Below are 23,771 nucleotides of genomic sequence, written 5' to 3'. Positions count from 1 at the left end.
TTTAAGCCGAATAGAAATAGTTATGCTATATTATAAAGACTGTATCTGATTAAAAAAGCTAAGCATGCAGAGTGGAATAAGTGGAACAGCATATACAGTAATAATAACATGTTTTATTCCTCTTATACCACAAAAATCTGCCAACAACTAGAGTTTTTTTATTCATTACATAACACATCGTACATTTTAATCAATTAATGTTATATTTTATGTTATAGAATATCCAAGAAACCTGCCGTCCTGTTTCAGCTACATTATAGGAGCCATAAACAATCGCTAGAGTTTCAAATTTAATAGAGTTAATAGAAAGGACCAAAAATAGAAAGGGCTAAAGAAGGGCTACCAGGAGGCTGGACCAAGTTGTAAAGTTTAAGAATTGCAAATTGTACAAAACCAAACCAATAAGCAAAAGTGCAAAATGGACCAATACGATCTAATAGAGAAAGGGGGCATAGAAGCCTTTATTATTGCCACATATTCATTACAGCACAGTGGAATTCTTTTCTTCACGTACCCCAACTGAGGAGGTTGGGGTCAGAGTGCAGGGGCAGCTATGATACAGCGCCCCTGGAGCAGGGAGGGTTGAGGGCCTTGCTCAAGAACCCAGCAGTGACAGCTTGGCTGTGCTGGGCCTTGAACCCAAATCCTCCGATCAACATCCCAGAGCCTTAACCAGTTGAGCCACAACTGCCCCCAGTGATGGTTAATTAGTGCAATTAAATTCAATCATAAAATGTATTTATTTTAATTTTCACTGACTAACCTGATATCAGCTTATTATTATTTTGTGGTCATTTATGTTTGCTTCATTTTAATCAAATGTAATAAACATAAATTAATTATTAGGAAATGTTCATCATTTAAAAACATGCTATATGTTTTATTGACCTTCCAATAAATACTGTGATTGATTCTGTCTTGACTTTAACTGTTGTGTTTATGTTCTCAGGCTGACGGCGTTCGTGATGAAGTCATTCGGAAATGCGAAGAGATACATCTTCATAGATCAGGTGTTTGTAGATGAGGCGAAGTCCTGGCTCGGGCAACAGCAGCAGGCTAACGGATGCTTTGCCTCAGTGGGGCAACTTATTCACACCGACATGAAGGTCAGGACACCAGACTGAGTCTGATACCATGTTCTGTTAGAGGAGAGGAATCAAATCTGGTGTGATTAAATTATTAATGAGTCATTGATACAATATTAAAGTTGATTTATTTTCTAAAAAATGACATTGGTTTATGTTTTGTTTATTATTAAATGTGTATAATTAAATATTTTACTTCTCTCTCTCAGGGAGGAGTGAATGATGACGTGACCCTCTCGGCGTACGTCACGGCAGCGATGCTTGAACTCAATTATACAGCAACAGTCAGTAAAATGTCTTTATAATCAAAGATACTGAATGTTGGAACATTCTAGACCACTTTAAAGGTGGTGATGTAAAACAACAATGATAGACAGACTTAAAGTAAACACATTAATCTGTGTATGTCAGGATCCTGTGGTGAATAACAGTCTTACATGCCTGAGGAACGCATACACTCAGGTGAACTCCACCTACACCAAGGCTCTCCTCTTCTACACCTTCACCCTGGCTGGAGATGAGGAGATGAGGAACACACTCATCTCAGACCTGGATGCAGTGGCCGTAGTCTCAGGTTTGATGATTCTACATTGATTAAAAAAAAAGTTCAAAATGAAATGTGACTAAATGTGAGATCCAGTTTAACTTGTTTTACATCTATTAACACAACCTAAACAAAACTTTGTCTGAGGCTAAGAAGCGAGAGCTAATCCTGATTAAAAGCATCTGTTTTAATTTATTTTGTCTTAGAATCTTACTGTTGGGTGTTTGAAATTATTTTACACTGTTTTGGTGAATGTGTAAAATTGATAAAGAGAATTAGTGTATGTGGGGTTTTGGTGCTCCATCAGGTGGTGGACGTCACTGGAGCCGAGTGAGCGTTGGATCGGTGACGGACTCTTTGGAAGTAGAGATGACCTCGTATGTGCTTCTGGCTCTGATGTCTGGACCCGAGCTGCCCGGGTTTGGTCTGGGTTACAGCATCAGTATCGTCCACTGGCTTTCTCAGCAGCAGAACGCCTTCGGAGGCTTCGCGTCTACACAGGTACAAATCATCAACACATCACAATCACACTTTTTAAAAAGACTGCTCAACTGTACTCATTGTAATTTTTTTCCAAAAACAGGTATCTGTTAAACCCTAGAGGCTACATGCTAAAAGCTCCTGTTTTAAAACTGATAATCGAGATGTAACTTGATTATTTCTTTGATTCTTATAGCAAAACTATTAGTTAGAGTGTCTAAAGGTAGATATTACATTCTGAAGATTACTTTGAATGTCAAAGTAATTGCAGCCAAATGCAGCCATTTGATTTAAACTGCAGTTATAACTGTATTATGACTGTGGTTATAACTGTATTATGACTGTGGTTATAACTGTACTATCACTGTAGTTATAACTGTATTATGACTGTAGTTATAACTGTATTATGACTGTGGTTATAAATGTATTATGACTGTAGTTATAACTGTATTATAACTGTAGTTATAACTGTACTATGACTGTAGTTATAACTGTATTATGATTGTGGTTATAACTGTATTATAACTAGTTATAACTGCATTATGACTGTGGTTATAACTGTATTATGACTGTAGTTATAACTGTACTATGACTGTAGTTATAACTGTACTATGACTGTAGTTATAATCATTATCATGTGTTAATATAAACATGGTAACAGATCATTGTGAGCAGTTCTTTAAAACTGTCATTAGAAATAGAACAATATAATATCCTGAAATATAAAAAATAACTTCTCTTTATAAGTAATAATAACAACTTATCATATAGAATATAATCTAACAGCCCTAAAACATTCTAAAAGTTTGTAATAAATGTGTATAAATATATGTTAAAGTTAAAAGCTAGAGTGAAAAAAGGTTTGTGTTCTGTTTGTCTGTCATTGTCAGCCATGTTGGATGGGGAGGAGCAACACTTTAACACTTTAACACTTTAACACTTTCACTGTACTCTTTCCCATCATCTAGGACACTGTCGTGGCTCTTCAGGCTCTGGCTAAGTACAGCTACGCCACCTACGGTCCAGCAGGATCTGTAAATATTACTATAACCTCACCATCAGGGCTGATTAACACCTTCACCATCAATCAGAGTAACAGACTGCTGTATCAGGAGAGTGAGCTGCAGGAGGTTCCTGGAGATTACGACGTTACAGCAGAAGGGAGCGGCTGTGTGTACGTGCAGGTCGGTAGATCATCACGTTACTCACTTTATACTCATTAAGTACTCATACATATTTATTAAGCAGGTTCTCAGCAGGTCAGTTTGTAAGGGTGAGTTGTGTAATACTGTGGGTTTTTTTTTTCTTTTAGTTTAATTTGCGCTACAACATCCCGCCTCCTCCCGACGACTCGTCATTCAGAATCTCGGCTTCAGCGAAAGGAAACTGCAGAGTCCCAACTCCATCTCTGAATGTGACTATTATTGTCATGTGAGTTTTACTGCAACTCCAATTTATTAAGAATTTTCTCTACTGATATATTATGGGGTTAGTGAGCAAAACAAGGTATTAATTCAAACCCAGAAAATGATTAAATACAAGAGTTTATATGACATTAGAAGGAAATAAGGAAGAAATTTGCTGAAATATTATTAATTCCTTGACAACCTGAAGTATAAAACACAGATTTAGTGAAAATACTGTGCCATGAATGGATATTATCAGAACGGCAAAACGAGCAACATACTGAACAAAGTATTTATAATACAGACATTAAATAAATACAGAGAATGTTTAATGATCTGTTAATCTCAGGTATAACGGCCAACGTTTGGAGACCAACATGGTGGTCATCGAAGTCAAGCCTCTTTCTGGATTCAGTGCGGACGCGACGTCGGTGCGGCTCGTGAACGGCAATTCGAATGTAACGTAAACTTTTCACTGGAAGCGTAAATCACAACACAGTAAAGTAAAACACAGATATAAATATTTATCATCACAACAGTCCAATTCCTCACGACAGCATGTATCGGGGATAAGCTGAAACCTCCATGGAGGTTGGAGCTCTTTTCCAAACGTCAGCAGATCGATTTTTACTCTGATTATCTTTATTCCAGTCGACTGACGGTGCCGTGAAACGTGTGGATCAAACTGAGGGCAACTTAATCATCTACCTGAACGGAGTAAGAACATAACTATTTTCTATGAACACATAACTATTTATGTGTACATGTTGAACAGAGGTGGCGCCCCCCCCCCCCCCCCCCCCAAATATTTCTGTCTTGTTTTAGTTGATATATGGACAGGAGAAGGTCTACACCCTGACGATCGTGCAGGACGTCCAAGTGAAGAACCTGAAACCAGCCGTCGTGAAGATTTATGACTATTACGAGACCAGTACGTGATCTATCCTTCTGTATCGACCAGTAGAAGCTCTACATTTATCTCTCTATAACAATTACACACAGAGCTCGTAGTTCGTGTGTCTTGTTTTATATAATAACTAAAGACAGATTTCTGGTTTTTTTTTTCTCCTAAAGGTGAGAGAGCTGCGACTGAGTACACTTCTCCATGTCCAGTTCAGTGAGAGATTGTTCATGATCTACACGAGATTCCAGCTTGAGCTTGTTCACGTTTTCGTCATTTTAACGGAAATCTTCTGGGTAGATTTTAGTTATCATCGTACTGAAAACTTTCTGTTTCTCAAAAGCTCAATAACTAATTAATAGTGTGTTGATTTTTTTGGTCTCTTCTCATCATTATGCTAAACTTTAATAATCAAGATTTATAGATTTATAAGAGCTTTAAAAAAAACCTTGAATAATAAACATGAGCCACATCAGTATAATAATAATTACGTGCTAATAAACTCGACTCGATTCATTTGACTTTTCAGATCAAATAACAATCTGTAATTCTTGTGTATTGTTTGTAAATTCATTTTTAGACGCTGTATATCTTCTACAGATTATTTTACGACTGAAAACTTTATTCCTCTCATTTTTCTCTGATCTAAATTTGAATTATGCCTTGAATAAAAAAAGTGTTTCTTTAATATATGCCAATAAATTTTTCATCTGCACTCATCATTACTCTTACCTTTGTTTTGTTTTCTTATCCCACTTTATCCATATATAATAATGTCTGTATACTTGACAGCAGATGCAACTGAATTCCATCTAATTCATCAGTTTAAAGTCTAATTTTAATTGATTTCCATTTATTTTTGATATGTTTGTAAAAAGTTTGTGTAAACCGACTGAACAGATTCTGCTGGATTTTCATTGAACTCACAGCCGATTATTGATGACTTCATAAAAGCCAATGTTACACACAGCTGACCTGATGAGGAAATGTCAGAAATAAAAGATTATATACTGCTCAACCCCGATCCTAACACTAACAGCCTCTTGATAAGCTCAAATTTCTGCATATGGTTTTACAGGAACCGAGAATCAGATATAAATGAAGAGAGGTACAAACGTTATATATATATATATATACTGCACAAAGGAACCCAAACCCAGATCTCCACTCCTAGTATTACTATGTTAAGCTCTATTCCACCCTTAACCTCACTCACTCTTCCCTCTTATTAATTGACCCTGAGAATGAGAAATCCCTCATTGACCAAGCGGTGGATGCAGCTCACTCACGGCTTGATCAGAAGCACCAGTTAAAAGTCCAATCCAAGAAACCAATCCTCATGTGTTCACCATTCAGCTTAGACAGACAAATGTTCTCATCGTTGTATCAACATCCACCATAATACCTACATAAAGCAGAAGTCTTATTTACATTTATGGCATTTAGCAGACACCCTTATCCAGAGTGACTTACAACTGAGAAACTGAGGGTTAAGGGTCTTGCTCAGGGGCCCAGCAGTGGCAGCTTGGTGGACCAGGGGTTCAAACCCATGACCTTCCGATCAGTAGCCCAACACCTTAACCACTGAGCTACCACATCCCTTATGAACTGTTACCTTGCAAACAAGCATCTGCGAGACTCCGACTCCAGGTAACGCTGCAGGCTAAAAAATTGCATAAAAAAATGACACACAGGAAAAACAACCACAGGAAAAGTAAAATCTGCCCGAAGTGATACTCCTGGGACATCATCAGCATTAAAGGTATTACAGCTGACCTCATTAAAGGGAAAAACATTCATTCTTTTCATGTGCCAGGAAATCTTTTCCTTGCACTGGCCAGATGATCTCACCAGTTTGGTCCCATAGGATTTCTGGTCTGCTTAAATCCTTAAAAAAATTGCAGAGCTTTTCAGTGGGCACTTCAATGGCAACAAGGATTTAAGCAACTGAAAACATCCTTAATGCCTCCACCCATCCTTGGGCATCCTAATTTAAACATTCTTTTGTACATGGATGCCACTGAGGCAGGTTTGGAGTTATAGATGTAGCAACACTATGTTGAACACAGAATGTCAATACAGACCACTTTACTTTGTAGCATATAATGAATTCTTCCAAAAAACAAAACAACTACCAGCTATCTGGTCTACATACCATGTGGGGCAGTCGTGGCCTAATGTTTAGAGAGTCTGACTTATAACCCGGAGGTTGTGGGTTCGAGTCTCTGGACAGCCACAACTGAGGTGCCCTTGAGCAAGGCACCAAACCCCCCAACTGCTCCCCGGGCGCAGCAACATAATGGCTGCCCACTGCTCTGGGTGTGTGTTCACGGTGTGTGTGTGTGTGTGTGTGTGTGTGCACTTTGGAACGAATTCTGGGTCACCGTACTTAGCTGTATGTCACAACACTTGGAGTAGACGATGGAATGATGGTGTAGACATGAGGCAGTCCATGGAGTCACTCTGTCTCTGTCTCTCTCTGTTTACCTTGTTTTCAAGGACTGTTTGCTTTAATAAAAGAAGAGCACGATGACCGTCATTGTGATAAGAACTTTGTTCATATTAATGTTTGACGCTCGTGTTCTGCACTTAAGATACAGCTACACAAGAAATGAACTTTTATTACTGACACGTTCTTATTAAGATAGGTATCTATCTATCTATCTATCTATCTATCTATCTATCTATCTATCTATCTATCTATCTATCTATCTATCTATCTATCTATCTATCTATCTATCTATCTATCAATATATTAGGCAGAGGTGAAGAGGTGAGTGGAGGGGGGTTGGAGTGGGTGGAGAAGGGTGTCAGGAGTGTTGTGTGTGTGACAGAAGAGTGTCAGGAGTGTTGTGTGTGTGAGACAAAAGAGTGTCATGAGTGTTTTGTGTGTGTGTGTGTGTGTGTGTGTGTGTGTGTGTGTGTGTGTGTGTGTGTGTGTGTGTGTGTGTGTGTGTGTGTGTGTGTGTGTGTGAGACAGAAGAGTGTCAGGAGTGTTGTGTGTGTGACAGAAGAGTGTCAGGAGTGTTGTGTGTGTGAGACAAAAGAGTGTCATGAGTGTTTTGTGTGTGTGTGTGTGTGTGTGTGTGTGTGTGTGTGTGTGTGTGTGTGTGTGTGTGTGTGTGTGAGACAGAAGAGTGTCAGGAGTGTTGTGTGTGTGTGTGACAGAAGAGTGTCAGGAGTGTTGTGTGTGTGTGTGACAGAAGAGTGTCAGGAGTGTTGTGTGTGTGACAGAAGAGTGTCATGAGTGTTTTGTGTGTGTGTGTGTGTGTGTGTGTGTGTGTGTGTGTGTGTGTGTGTGTGTGTGTGTGTGTGTGTGTGTGTGTGTGTGTGAGACAGAAGAGTGTCAGGAGTGTTGTGTGTGTGTGTGACAGAAGAGTGTCAGGAGTGTTGTGTGTGTGTGTGTGTGTGTGTGTGTGTGTGTGTGTGTGTGTGTGTGACAGAAGAGTGTCAGGAGTGTTGTGTGTGTGACAGAAGAGTGTCAGGAGTGTTGTGTATGTGACAAAAGAGTGTCAGGAGTGTTGTGTGTGTGTGACAGAAGAGTGTCAGGAGTGTTGTGTGTGTGTGACAGAAGAGTGTCAGGAGTGTTGTGTGTGTGTGTGTGTGTGTGTGTGTGTGTGACAGAAGAGTGTCAGGAGTGTTGTGTGTGACAGAAGAGTGTCAGGAGTGTTGTGTGTGACAGAAGAGTGTCAGGAGTGTTGTGTGTGTGTGTGTGTGACAGAAGAGTGTCAGGAGTGTTGTGTGTGTGACAGAAGAGTGTCAGGAGTGTTGTGTGTGTGACAGAAGAGTGTCAGGAGTGTTGTGTGTGTGTGTGTGTGACAGAAGAGTGTTAGCAAGTAGTGAGTAGTGAGTAGTGAGAGCAGCACTGCTGTATGTGTTAGAGACTGTAGCAGTGAGGAAAAGAGATGAGGAGAGATGAGGATGTCGAGGTTCTCTTTAGGAGTGACGAGGATGGACAGGATTAGGAACAAGCACATCAGAGGGACAGCTCAGGTTGGCTGTTTTGGGGACAAGGACAGAGAGACTAGACTGAGATGGTTTGGACATGTACAGAGGAGGGAGATGGTTATATTGGTAGAAGGATGTTGGAGATGGAGCTGCAGGTAAGAGGTCAAGAGGAAGGACAAAGAGGACATACATGGATGTGTTAAATAAGGACATGAAGTTATTTGGTGCGAGAGTAGAGGATGATGACGATAGAGTTAGGTAGAAATAGATGAAAAAGTAGTAGAAGAACAAGATGGTAACAGGACAAATAGACAAAAGCTAAATTTTGATGGCCAGATAACTGGATATCTCGAAAACAGCAGGTATTTTTGGGGTGTTTCCAGTCTGCATTGCTTGGTATCTACCATCTGTGGTCCAAAAAGGACACCCGGTGAACTGGAATCATTGATGTTTGTGAGAAGCAAGGTCTAGTTTATCTGGTCTCATCCCACACAAGAGCTTCTGTAAAACAAATTGCTGAAAAAAGTTTATGTTGATATTCTATGATAGAATAATCTCATAACACACAATAGACATCAGCTCGGTGTACAGTCAGACCGCCAACGCTGACGCCTGTCAAATGTGCCTGCTGTACATTCCTAAGCAAGGACATCACTTCTTTTTATCAAGTGGAATTTTATATGAGGGAATAAAAATGACAAGCGTGCTGGTGTTATTGAACCCTAGACTGATAAGGTGAGGCATGTTAGAGTAGCAGGCAATGCAAGGCCAGGACAAAGGAAACAGGAGTGTGGAGATAATAGCAGACATTTTTGGGTGGGGTGGATGCCAATAAATACCACAAGTGGTGATCATCATATTTGGTCATAATTGTGTCTGATTCTGTCCCAGGATGCGCTTTCCAGGAGTTCTTTTTGGAGTTATTTTGCTTTATCCAAGCATCATAGCACAGAAGACCACCAGAGATACGTAAGATCTTTATATATTTCTCAAATGTTATGAAGAGCCTTGCAGATGTAATATGGAGAGATTTGTAGTGAAACTGCTGTTAATGATGATGCAGGGATAATAACATAAATTAATAACCCGGGGTTTACTGTATTAACGAAACAGTCCATCTTTTGTCGTGTTAAAGCAGAAGTTCCATTTTGCAGCATTATAAGTGACATCATGTTAAAAGCTCAAATTCATGACCAAAACCTCCATCCCAAATAAACCCTAGGTAGGTTTTAGCAGAGAAAGGAAATTAGATTTGTGTAACGAATATCAAAGGTTTGATTAACATGTTGTGGGGTGTTATTAAATATTATTATATATGAAAATAAAGTGCAAGTGTCTCTGTCAGATAGGAACTAATGTTTTTAAATTTTTATTTTTATTTTTATAGCTTCTACCTCTTGGCTGTAACCTCCCAGGCTGTAGGGGGCACAACAGAGACGTTATGTGTCACAGTCAAACCTCATCATATAGTCTCACTGAAAGTGACCCTGGAGTGTAATGAAAACAAACTCACTCTTCTGATGGAACAGTATATAAGACATGAATATTACCGCTGTATCCCTTTCCAGGTCAGACTCGGACTTCTCATGAGTTAACTTCACTTCATTTCATTTGACTTACACGTCGTTTATTACGTTTTTATCTGCAATTGTGATTTTATTTTATTTTTTAGAAATGTAAAATACCAAATAAATACATAAGCTATAAATAATGACCAACATTTTGTCGGTTTAAAGCCTGGTTTTCTTTATAATACTAATAACATTGTATATAAATAAATAATAGTGTGATCATTTGTAAATGTGTCGTGTGTTTACATTTTGTCATTTTGTTCTGAACAGGTTCCTGTCGTAAGTGTGGAATCGGTGGCGTCTATTGATATTTATATAGAAGAAGAAAATGAAATCCTGAACAAGACAACAAAGATTCTCGTCACACCTCCCAATCATCTGACCATCATTCAGACAGACAAACCCATCTACAAACAAGGACAAACTGGTAACACTCTCTAGACTGTAGTCTGTTCGGCACTTCCTGCCTTCAGTTTTCCATACTTCCTGCATCTGACCCGCCCTGACCACGCCCCTTACTATGCCCCAGATCCGCCCTGATCACGGCTCCAATTATGCCCCTGACCACACCCCTAACCATGCCCCTGACCCACCCTGACCACGCCCCTAGCTATGTCCCTGCCCCGCCCTGACCACACCCCTAACCAAGCCCCTGACCCGCCCTAGCCACGCCCATTACCATGCCCCTAACTATGCTCCTGACCCGCCCTGACCACGCCCCTATCTAAACTGCTAGCATGTGCTCCTCTCTGGTTTCAGACCTTTATATTACAAAAATGTTAAACAATAATATATTAATTCATGTGCATTAATACAAACCTGTTATTTCCAGCTACATTCGATCACAGCTGCTGTTATAATAATAAGTCGATCAACATCTTCCCTCCAATCAGAATCCAGAAAAACCTTAAACTGTTGCACGTATCGTTCTCCTAACATTCTAGTTTCTTTTATTCCTTCTGTGTCCATTTCACTACACAAATAACATTTAACTGAATTAAACACAATTTTTCAGTTTGTGTTAAAAAACCAATCAGTTTCAGAATCATCAACGTTATAGAGATGATCTTTTCTTCCCTGCAGTCAACTTCCGCATTGCGTCTCTGGATTCCTATTTCCTCACCTACAATCAGTCGGTACTAAAACTCTTACTATTTCTATTGTTTAAAAAAAAACAATATAAAAATACAACAGTATTTTAAATCAAAAAAGATTATATTATTGAGTAATTATAATACTGTCTTTACTCATTCAAACGTTTTAATCTAAACTTGATATTGTTTTTTTAAATAGTTCCTCATTGTTATACGTAGTTTAAGTATTTAAGTATTAATTATTTTTATGTCTAGTGGCTGAACTTTTATTAAATGTTGTATGTCTGATTGTACATTTAAGCTGATTATATGTTTTTTTTGTTTCAGTTTCCGACAATAGAAGTGCAGGTACGGTGCTGTGTAGGAGATTTAACTGCTAGCATGTTGCTCTTATTATGAGGTTGTAAGCAAAATAAATAAATAAATAAATAAATAAATAAATAAATAAATAAATAAATAAATAAATAAATAAATATTCTCTTTAATTTATTTTTATTTTATTTATTTTTTATAGCTCCAGGTCATATAACACTTTTCATAACTGTGATGTAAGAGTATTTTGTTTTTCATGTCAGGACCCGAACTCAAACCGTATCGGTCAGTGGCTGAACGTCAGCACGTACGGCGGTCTGGTGGATCTGTCGTATCCCTTAAACTCTGCGGCCACTAAAGGAGTTTATATCATCACCGTCTGGAACGAGAAGAACGAAGCGATCGCACAATCCTTTGAAGTCAAGGACTACGGTCAGGACCTGTTTATCTTTATTAATGTCCTTTAAATACCAAATATATCTAATCTTTATTTGAGTCACGATTCGAATGAATAATATCGACAGAAACTCCAGTTATTTAATGCTTTTATCTTCCTCATATGGCTCTGAATACAATGTATGAGATGTAAGTATTAATTCACTCGAGAAATTGATTCAAACCCATTTGAAAAAATATACTACTGTAACTATATTAACCAAAGTTTATAGTTTATATTGCATAAAAGGTCTAACTAAACTAAGCCTTTTATGTGTAGTAACAAATCTTCACTGTGTGTACGAAGCTTCACGATGTGACTTCTTGCAAATTAAAAAAGTTAAAACATTAATAAAGTTCAAGCCAAGAACGTGTTCGGATGAACAGTTTGGTCAGTGAATGAATTACTCTACATTTTACAATAAATACTGTATGTTAAAAGACTAAATACGAAACCTTTAGAGATCTACTGTAGGGTTTTAGAAATAAAACTTGTCTAATCTTATTACTCATTTAAACACAGTACCAAGAATGTGAGATAAATATATAAATAACAGAAAAGTTAAAGGTGCGGTGCACAATGTTTGAGAAATACTTCAGAAAACTGAGTCGGGCCGATAAACAAAACAAACGTGTGGCCAATGAGCATAAAGGGGCGTGTCTTGTCGATATGGGCGGAGAGAGTGTTCAGTGTGCATGTCTGACATTAACCAAAAGCAATTGAAACATTGACATGGAGGATAAAAATAAAAATCGAAAAACTCTTACGATAAGGCAAGAAGTAGGACGTGTTAATATAGGATCAGCTTTCCAGCGCTGGAGAGAACCGAACGTCTTCGGCGTGAAACGGAGCTAAACCTTTCACGCTACAGTATAACACACAGTACTACACAAACACATTTGTATTACCACAGTATTACTCATTGTGTTCATTTATTGATAAAAATACCCCCTTGGCCAGCTGCCCAAACAGGTTCCGCCATAATAGTTGCCTGGGTTACGTATGTATGTATGTATGGGGTGGAGCTATCAAAACAGGAGTGACACCCATTTGGATTAGTGTTTGTTTTGGTGACTTCAAATGTCAACATTGACTTACAAACATCATGCACCGCTCCTTTAACACTGTGTTTATTGTGTGTTTTAGTGCTGCCTACGTTTGCAGTGACGGTCAAACTTCCCCCGGTCATCACCATCCTGGACACATACGCTACACTGAAAGTCTGTGCTAAGTGAGTCTGGGGTGGTTTTTTTTTTACAATACCCTACAGTGATAACCTTCACAATGTGACGTCCAGTTTGAACATTTCTGGAAAATTGTAACAAAGCTCAAAAATTTATGTTTATGATGTCATTTCCTGTGTTTAATTCCAGTTAATTGTAGCTTAATTTAATGTTTTTATCATTATATTCCATACTCTGCAGATACACATACGGGAAGCCGGTAAACGGAACCGTGAAGTCGACCGTCTGCCATAACAGCATCAGGTACTTCTGGTTCCCACCAGGAAGCACAACACCACCAGACATCTGCAGGGACTATACAATGCAGGTTAATCACCTTCCTCTGAATAAATGCTGACTGTAAATTTTGCCTTCTTTTAAACCTTTTGATTAACTTTTGTAATGTTGGTTATTTACTTTCAGTGATTACAGATGATTTACTTTATTTTGCTTTAGACTGACAAGACAGGATGTGGACAACGTGTCTTAAATCTGAAAGAATATGTGTTATCTGACTCACGCTATGAAAGTGTCCTTAATGTCCAGAGTACGGTGGAAGAATACGGCACTGGTAAGAGATTCAAGCCTCAAATCAAGCCTCTTTTAACATTAAAAATTCAACCTTCCTGACATTAAACACGTCTGCTGATGATTTCCGTAACCATGTCCGCTCCGTAGAGTAACCAGGTTTTTATTGCATGTGAAATTAATCTGTATTTTTGTGTTATCATATTTTGTGATATCTTAGGGAGTGAAAATATTTTGAATGTATGTTAGTACATTTTTGACTTCTGATTCATTTCAACCTTGAACATTTCTGCTGGCGAATGATTTTAATTCTGTGTTTATCCTGTAGCTGTGATTCTGAAAGGTTCAGGCAGCTCGTCTATAACATCCAATATCATCAACCTGTCGTTTGAGGATTCACCGACAGTGTTTAAGCTGGGAATGCTGTATGAAGGACAGGTAGCTTTATTATTGACCTTTAAAATGAATTGTATTCTTTGTTAATTGGATTTTTTGTTGAACATAAATAAAGGCAAAGGCTTAACGTGAACCCTTTAGCTGTCTGTTATTACATAGCAATCCAAGCAAAAGTGTTAATTCTAGGGTAAATATTATATTGTTTTCCTAAAAACAAAATTAGCGTCATTGTATATATGTATATATATTTTTTTGCTAGCTAGTTATCTAGTTGACTGCATTAGTCGACTCCACTAGTTGACTCCACTATGTGCTCCATACAGTAGTGCCCAGTTTCACATGTCACAATAATACTGCAGTTCTCATTCACGCACTAGTCACTTCACGTATAGACTACTGCAATGCTCTTCTTACACATATTCCCTCCAAATTGCTGCATAAGCTTCAACTGGTTCAGAATTCTGCAGCTCGTGTTCTCTCTAGAACACCCCATACTGATCACATTTCTCCAGTTCTCCAGAAATTGCATTGGCTTCCAGTAAAATATAGAGTTCAGTTTAAAATCCTGCTACTCACTTATAAGGCACTTCACAACCTTGCACCACAATACCTTACTCAACTTCTTCACGTGCACTCAGATCTTCATCTTCACTTTCTCTTGTGGTACCTCGGATTCGACTCACTACTACGGGTGCCAGATCTTTTAGTTATGTTGCCCCCCACCTATGGGATTCTCTTCCCCTCGATGTTCGCAATTGCCAGAGCTTGTTGACTTTTAAAACGCGTCTTAAGACTTATCTTTTTATACGGGCTTTCTTATAACATGTTTTATTAAGACTTAAATGCACTTTATATGTATATGCCGTTTGTTTATGTGTTTAGTTTTATGCAGTGACCTGTAAACTGCTTGTAAGGTGACCTTGGGTGTTCTGAAAGGGGCCATGAAATAATATGCATTATTATTATTATTATTATTATTATTATTATTATTATTATTATTATTATTATTATTATTATTATTATTATTATGTTTCTGACATTGTCCTCTAACATTCCTGTCCTTCTTCATTAGATCAAACTGACCGGTCCGTACGACAATCCGATGAAAGGAAAAGTAGTGATTCTGACTGTAAATTATGCTACGGTTAAAAATTCCTTATGGAGGCTGGTTACAAATGACAAAGGCATTGTAAAATTTACCCTCTCTACTGAACTGTGGGGTCTGGAGCCGGTCTCTCTTCAGGTGGGTGGAATGAAATAAAAGGGTCTGAAATATGTTTTGTGTATAATTGTGTTATATTTAGTTTAGAATTGATTAAATCCCTCGGGTAACAGAGTGGTTTAAAGCTCACTAAGGGATAAAAAAAACTAAGAAACTCAGATGAACACCAACCGCAGAGTCTTCGGGGAAGTGGACGTCTCGGTGGATTAGAACTTTGGAGGAAATATTCGAGATTGTTTTGTCTGCGAAGATCAAGAATCGCTTCCTCTAACTGTCACCACTCTTCGACTTCTAGTTTCCCTTCCTGTAACTACAGATTTCTGATGTCATAGTTAATCTTTCTAGGAACAGTTATTTGGAATGGATGGAGTTTTTAGAAATCTACAGCTCCAACTCCTTGATGAAGGGTTACATGGGTGCTTTAGAGTAGGAGCGGGTGGTGATGCCATGACTTTAAGGTTCATGAAAGCTTGATTGACTGTGAAGTTCCAGGCCAATCGCTTGGGTCTCTTTGTTCAGCAGAGACATCAGAGAACTGAAGCCGCATATGAACATTCGGTAGAACATTCATGTGTACATGAACATTCAGTAGAAGTTCTATGCAGGTCTAGTTTTTATAAAGAGCTGAGCTGGTAAGGAGTCAGGACAGGATCTGCTTGACATGCTAAACAGAACATGTCCTTCAGTCCCGCATCTGAACCATGAAGCTCCAGTTGATGAGACCTTATATAACAGCTAGAAAGTTTCGTTCCCTCTCGATCTAATATGACAAAGACACAGCTGACTAAAAAATACGAAGAATTCTGTAATATATAAACACATAGAAGATAACAGAGTGTTTAATTTTTCTGCTTTTCTCTAATTATTCTTTTACACAGGCAAAGTATGAAGTGACTACCAGACAAGTTGTATATAAGGAGAACGATCTCACACCACGGTACCCCAGAGCCTACCTCACGCTTCAACCTTTCTACTCCATAAGCCACAGTTATATTAAATTAAGGAGCAGCTCAAAGCCTTTCAACTGCAATAAAAAAGCTGTGATTGAAGCTCAGTACGTGATACATGACAGCACACACTCGAAACACCGGAAGAACTTACCCTTCTTCTATATGGTGAGTTTGACCTTCACTATGACATCATAAAATATTATTTATTATTTGTAACACACTGGATTTACAGCCAATTCTTCACTTAACCTTCATGTTTGTTCCAGTTTATCATGTAGACTTTCCAACTGGTTACAACTTTTATACATCGTGTATATCATATGTACTGTGTGTAGGTGATGTCTAGGGGACATGTAGTGCAGCAAGGACAAATATTGGAGGTCATAGTCCCAGGAAAAGGTTAGTAAACATCAGACTGCATATACATTAATTCCCCATTAATTGTTTGTGATAGTAAGTGCTGGAGACATTTTGTCTAATGATACCTCGGATCTTTTTTTTTAAATTTTTTATTCTATTTGTCCTTTTAAAGGCTAGATAAGTTAATGTTGCTTGATGATCTACTTAAACTCTGAATATTAATCTGTTTTGTAGCGGTGCACAGGGGCAAACTGTTTGTGTCACTGGAGAACATGTTAGCATTGTCCCCAGTCGCTCAAGTCGTCCTGTACACCGTCCTTTCCAGTGGTGAAGCCGTGGCAGACAGCATGAACTTCCCCATTCAGCTGTGTTTGGCTAACAAGGTCAGAAATCCAGAATTCTCACAGTTCTATGCCTTTTTGCCCTTGTTCATCAGTTAAGTATATAAAATGCCCCAATTTCAAATATATTTGAGGCTATAAGATTTTACAGAGTGGCAGCGATCGTCTGGAACTAACATAAAGTTCAGCAACCCTTCAGAGGAACATCATTTCTGCTGCCTGTACTAACACATATATATATTTAGACTACAGATGAAGATAGGGAAGAAGATTGACTGGTAAACAAACCACTTTGTTCAAAAACTGACCTTAATTAGGCAATATCTGTCTTCTAACCTGAAGGAAGCATCTCACCCTGATTTTGATTCCACCAGCTTGAAATGAAATGAAATCCATAAATAACTTTCTAATAGAACTTCCAAAGGTCTAATCCTTTAATAATGGTTCAAAACCAAACTGGCATTGCACTTTACCACCACCAGCTTCTGTATGTGTACTACAGACTATACACTCTTCTCTATACACCAGTCTAATCTGGCTGCACACTCACTCCAATACACTAACACCAATCCAGACCGACTGCACTTAGACTTCTCGCTTCTGTTCACCCAGACTGGTCCTGCTGGGAGAAATAAGCTCTTGTTAACATAGCCCTTAATTACACTGAGCTTAATAAACACATTCTTTAAATATCCCTAATCTCACTAATCAGCATTTTAATCCAGCTCCAAATGAAAGGTGTAGATTTCTACATCCCCAGCACACCACCAGAGGGAGACAGAGAGCAGCCTCAGGGTAACATCACAGTAAAGACGTCCTGTTTCTTCTTAGGGCTGAGTGTTTAACTCAACTAGCTCCACATTAGTTAGTTCACCAGCCCAAGGTTTTGCTGTGAGATCGATATCGATAATTTTAAAATGTTCAGGTTGTTGATTTTGCACCACAGTGAAGCTTTAGCAATATGCTCAGGGTAACTGTCCTGTTAGAGACGACATTTATCTTGAAGTAAAATGATGGAATGTTGGTTGAGATAAATGTCCCTTTCTTTGTCTAACCAGCGGTTTATTATTTTTTTACTTACTCACACGTTGTTCTGGTCTCTCGCAGGTGTCTCTGAATTTCTCGGACTCCTCCGAGCTTCCTGGTGGTCAGGTGTCAGTGATTCTGAGAGCCACTCCAGGATCACTGTGTTCAGTGAGGGCCATAGATCAGAGTCTGTTACTGCTGCAACCAGAGAATGAACTCAACATACAGTCGGTGGGTTTAAATGAACGAAATGTCATCTTGAGTTTAGTTGTTTATGTAATATATATTTTTCTAATATAATAACCGTTATTATTGGAACAATGCCACATCTGATTGTTCCAGGTCTTCAACATGCTGCCTGTTCAGAGCTTATCAGGATATCCATACAACATTTATGATGAGGATTCATACCAATGCTTGGGGAACCCACACACCATCGACAACATAGTTGCAGCACCAAGGTCAAGATTAATCGGTTTTGGTTATTATGGAAAAACCGACGTGTACAACACCTTTAAAGTAAGACATCGTTCCTTCGGTGTACAGAAGGTGCTTCATATGTTGTCTGTTGGGGTGAAGTGATAATCAAATTATTCACATTATTTAGTATATCACATTATCCCAAAGCGCTGCTGAATTCTGGATTATGATTATGGTCAGAAACACTAGGAAGCAGTGGACACTCCACATAATGTAAAGCTCATGATAAATGGATTAGAAATGTGTTGAGGCATGAAGGCTTATAGCTCTCTGGGTCCATCCAAGGGTTGCCAGATTGGGTATAGTTGTGTGTAATTTTCTGTAATAAGGATTTCGTGTTCCTGTTTTTCTTTCAGGATGTTGGAATAAAGATCCTCACCAACACCATAGTCAAGAAACCTTCTGAGTGTGTTAATAGTCTGTTCTATATGAGGGGTGAGTGGTTTTCTTCACTCGTGTCTTTTTTGACATGAAATGTTTGCTACTTCATCGTATGATCCCACCCACAGGAGACGCAGCCATGGTTGCACCGGCCGTCTTTGAAGGAGGATCCGCTTCAGCGAAACCGGTCGTTACGATCCGCAAATATTTCCCAGAGACGTGGATATGGGACCTTGTTTTAGTCAGGTGTGTATCACGGATGGTCGAGTGGATGTTGTTCTTCACTCTGTGTTACTGAGTCAATGTTATTTCCTCTACAGTCGGACTGGAGCGATGGCTGTTAATAAAACGGTCCCAGACTCCATCACTACATGGCAGGCCGATGCATTTTGTACATCACCTGTGGGGTTTGGAGTCGCCCCGAAAACTGAGCTTATTGCCTTCCAGCCTTTCTTTGTGAGCCTCACCATGCCCAGCTCTGTCATCCGAGGAGAAGTGTTCACACTCAAAGCCACCGTCTTCAACTACCTCAAAAGCTGTATGATGGTGAGCTGAAATGTTTGATATGATAATATTTTTAGGAAAATGACATTCAGTTGGGTTTTAATTTCCTCCAAAGGTTTTTGAGCCCAAACGGTCCAGCAGTTGCTCTGCTTATGTGAGCTGCGACAGCAGGGTCATGATTGTTCATCCCACAGGCAGATGTTCTGGACACCTCCTGCTCCATAGAACATGTTTTATTACAATCGGTGCAATTCACTGAATAAATAAATTGGACTTTTCCATGCTTGACTTCTCCTTGATTAAAAGTGTACCAAGGAAAACATTGTCTTAGTTTTCAGACAGCTGATGAAATGAAAACTCTGTGTGTTAAAGGTGAATGCGATTTTGGCCAAATCAGAACAGTTCTCATCACAAGGCTGTAAAGGCTGCAGACACACAATCTGTCTGTGTGCTGATGAGAGTCAGACCTTCTCCTGGACCGTCAGACCGCTGGTTCTCGGTACGTCAAACTTTTCAAATTAAAGCTGAAATGGAAACAACAAGACAAATGTCTCCTTTAAAAAACAGCACGGTAAAATCATACATAAGTAGAAATATTTTTTTTCAATTATATTTAACTTTTTTCGAGCAGACATTCTAATTTCTGATATTTGTATCCTCATAATACTGTCATCATTGTACCAGAAAATGTAGATGAAATATTAAAAACTTATAAAACTGTAACTTTCATCTTTCCTTCAAGCTCCAACTTGTAAGTCCATGAGTGGCTTTGAGATGGAGAAAATTCTGGAGATTTAGAGTATAATTAAGGGTTGTGTGTGTTACAGGTGAGGTGACCATCACTGTGACGGCGGAGGCCGTGCAGTCGTCCACCCTGTGTGGAGTGAGTGCGGTTATTGTACCAGAGAAAGGACGAATCGACACGGTCATTAAAACACTGCTGGTGCAGGTGATTACATTATTACTAATACAGTTAATAATAATAACATTTAATCCAGTCAGGAGCGCTGTATTGAAATGTTAAATAATAGTATATCAGTCAAGATTATTAATTAATTATTATTAATAATTAATTACAGTTGAAACATCTACACTAATATTCCCTATCAGATTGTTTTTCGGAGCTAAGAAACATTTTATTTCAGAACCCACACACAGATATCTGGTTAACTGGGATAATTAATTAATTATATAATAATAGCATGTAATAATATAATAACAACTCAGTGGAATCTGTGTATTATTTAAAATATAAGGATTTTAAAAAAGTAAAGTTTACTTTTGATGCTTTCGATGCTGTGAATGTGATTTGAGTTCATATTCAGAGTTACAGTAAGTTATGCATGTAGTGAGGAGATACATTTCAGGTCTTAAATAAAATCTGGACTACAGATGCTCTGTGTGATTCACCTCTTCAGTCAGCATTTCTATCCCTGAGATTATTATTATTTTTTGTCTTAACTAAACTCAAAAAAGTCCCAAGTCAAGCACCTTGCACACACAGTGACGTGTCTTTGACCTGAAGTTGCTGCTCGCATCACTGATGATGTAATTGTGATGATTATTGACTAATTATTCTGTTACCATTTGCAGGCTGAAGGAACCAAACAGTATAAAAGCTACAATGAGCTTCTCTGTCCAGGTCAGACACACTATATATATTATTAACCGAATCTGATTTATATAATTGTTCACTAATCATTTAGAGTATCAGTTTAATACAGTCTGTGTTTTTATTCCTCACAAATACACAAAGATGTGGAGTAAGTGACGACTGCTGAGGAGGAGGCATGAGGATAATTTTATAGGTGTTACATAATCAGATAAATCACAGAATGCTGGACAAAATGTGACCTTGTGACAGTTTAAGGGTCTTGTTCAAGGACTAAACACTGGGTTTGTGCAGATTGTACCACATGTGTCTCCCCTGGCTTTTGTTCTCGTAGATGGTGTTGCTGAGAAACTGGTCTCACTGAAACTGCCTGCGGTGCTCGTGGATGGTTCGGCCATGGCCTCGGTCTCTGTGCTGGGTGAGTTCAATAACTGTGTTTTTCTTTTTCACACTAATGAATGAGATCTTTCTTAGTTGGATCCACACACCAGAGCCGTGCCTTAAGTTGATATCTGTGGCTGAGCTTCTGGTAACCAGGCTATTTACTTAACCCTTGTCAGATTCTGAGCTTATGGGATCATCCACTGCAAGATATAAGGTAGGTGTCAGGTGCAATGCCATATGGGCAGAAGACATGTGCTAGAGAAAGGGTCTGCACTCTTATTCAGAAGTTTTAATTCCAAGTGGAAGCAACACCTGAGTCTAATGAAAGCCAAGATCAACCGGTGAAATCAGATGTGTCTCCTACCTACTAGACTGAAGTGAAAACCTGCACCCATAATGTTCCTGTGTAGATAAGATCGGACACCCCAGTGACAGACAGTCTGGATCTCTGTGCAAACTAGATCCTTTCATTAAAGAGTGGTTTTGAGAATGTGGAAAGTCTTCGGTATCGGTACCAATGTTCTTGATTTGGGAGGTCGTCTTTCTCCTATTCCTTTGTCCTCACGGGCAGTAGTCATGGGTGAACTGTGGGCGGGTCTCATGCTGATGACATCACATCTGGAGTTTTTCCCATTGGACATACTGTAGTTCTCTCAGACAGCTTAAAGAAAAAGAGACAGATCAAAGAACCTCGACACTTTTTTTATGATAGTTAAACAATATTATTATTAAAATATAAGATTAACCCAAATATCAAAATAAAATATTAAATCAAGCTGAAATAAAGTGTAAACTTTAGAAACATGCCTTTTTTTTTTTACAATCCAATCAAAACATTAAGTCCAGAAATGCCTTATTTTATAACTAAATATCATATATATTATATTATATTTATAGTGTGACTTCTACAGCAAGTTGCCTTTAACTAATGTGTGCTGTACAGGAGATCTGATGGGTCGAGCTCTACAGAACCTGGCTAGTCTCCTGGCGATGCCGTACGGCTGTGGAGAGCAGAACATGCTGCTCTTCGCCCCCAACATCTTCATCCTGCAGTACCTGGAGAGCACCAACCAACTCACTCCTCAGATCAAGAGCACAGCTCAGACCTACCTCGTGACCGGTGAGGACTGAAGGTCTCAAACGAGACATTTCTGACATCACGTCCTCTAAAACGTCTCCTTAAAAAGCTCCTTTTGTAGCCACAATGTCGGTAAAGTGTAAAGAACAATAACAATAGTTAAAGATATTTTTGCTTTAATTTTATGGCTTTATTTTTAATGACTTCACAAGTCTTGTGTTCATTACAGTTCAGTCACTCTGGGATTTATATATCTGCTGCTTTCAGGGACTTTCATGCTCCTCATCATCACCTGGTTGAGATTCAATGACATTTTTCTTTTCCTTTCTTTCTTTATGGGGCTTAAAGTCTCACATTTGGAGTCAGAGCCATCCTAAGACTTATCTAGTAGATGGGATTAGACAGAAGCTCAGGATTTGAATAAAATACACATAGAATGCAGTAACATAACGACTCCTTGTGTGTCTCAGGATACCAGGGAGAGCTGACTTACAAACACACTGATGGATCTTACAGCGCTTTCGGGATGAGCGACGCATCAGGAAACACATGGTGAGTCTCAGGGAAAGTCAATAAGAGCCACTTTAACTTCCTAAATAAAGACTTTTTATTTCAGACTACAGACATGATCATGTTTATGTTCTCAGGCTGACGGCGTTCGTGATGAAGTCATTCGGAAATGCGAAGAGATACATCTTCATAGATCAGGTGTTTGTGGACCAGGCGAAGTCCTGGCTCGGGCAACAGCAGCAGGCTAACGGATGCTTTGCCTCAGTGGGGCAACTTATTCACACCGACATGAAGGTCAGGACACCAGACTGAGTCTGATACCATGTTCTGTTAGAGGAGAGGAATAAAGAGCGCTGTGGTGAATTAATAAGATTTATTGCTATAAGTTTATTTTACTAAAACAGCACAAACCAGTGTTTTATTCTAACATCACTGCAATTTGTGTATTAAAAATAATAACAGATTTTTGACAGATTTAATGTTTAATGTTATTAAAGTGACAAGTTAAACTTCTCTGTTCTGAAGATGTCTGAAACAGAAAGCTTCATCTGACTGTAACAGATCACTGACACTAAAGACTCCTTCACTGTATAATAAACTACACCATATAAGCAGTTACACACGTGTGTAATCCATTTAATCTTCCATCCCTGTGAATGAGCTGTTACCATAGAAACGATAACATATTAGAAAGAGCAAATTAATGTAAACATGTCTCTCTCTCTCTCTCTCTCTCTCTCTCTCTCTCTCTCTCTCTCTCTCTCTCTATCTCTGCCTGTTTCTCTCTCTCTCTCTCTCTCTCTCTCTCTCTCTCTCTCTCTCTCTCTCAGGGAGGAGTGAATGATGACGTGACCCTCTCGGCGTACATCACGGCTGCGATGCTTGAGCTCAGTTATACGGTAAAATGTTCCACTGATAAAATTTTCCATAAACACAAATTTAATGAATTACAGAAGGTGATTATTTACTACAGAAGGTGATTATTTACTACAGAAGGTG

At 38.7% G+C, this 23,771-nt stretch overlaps 1 protein-coding gene across 1 annotated transcript in view; it reads left to right on the top strand.

Moving 5' to 3' along the window:
- LOC113656697 (alpha-2-macroglobulin-like protein 1) overlaps positions 1-23,771 on the top strand; it is a 38,024-nt gene that overhangs the window by 11,100 nt on the left and 3,153 nt on the right. The window contains exons 15-20 of the mRNA XM_047799810.1: positions 20,782-20,830; positions 21,135-21,218; positions 22,128-22,304; positions 22,733-22,814; positions 22,910-23,066; positions 23,603-23,671. Coding sequence (XP_047655766.1) covers positions 20,782-20,830; positions 21,135-21,218; positions 22,128-22,304; positions 22,733-22,814; positions 22,910-23,066; positions 23,603-23,671 — 618 coding nt within the window. The remainder of the gene's footprint in view (positions 1-20,781; positions 20,831-21,134; positions 21,219-22,127; positions 22,305-22,732; positions 22,815-22,909; positions 23,067-23,602; positions 23,672-23,771) is intronic.

The sequence above is a fragment of the Tachysurus fulvidraco genome, chromosome 14, assembly GCF_022655615.1.
Source record: "Tachysurus fulvidraco isolate hzauxx_2018 chromosome 14, HZAU_PFXX_2.0, whole genome shotgun sequence".
Taxonomy (NCBI): Eukaryota; Metazoa; Chordata; class Actinopteri; order Siluriformes; family Bagridae; genus Tachysurus; species Tachysurus fulvidraco.
The sequence above is the reverse complement of the archived record's forward strand: the minus strand, read 5'-3'. Positions and strand labels throughout refer to the sequence as shown.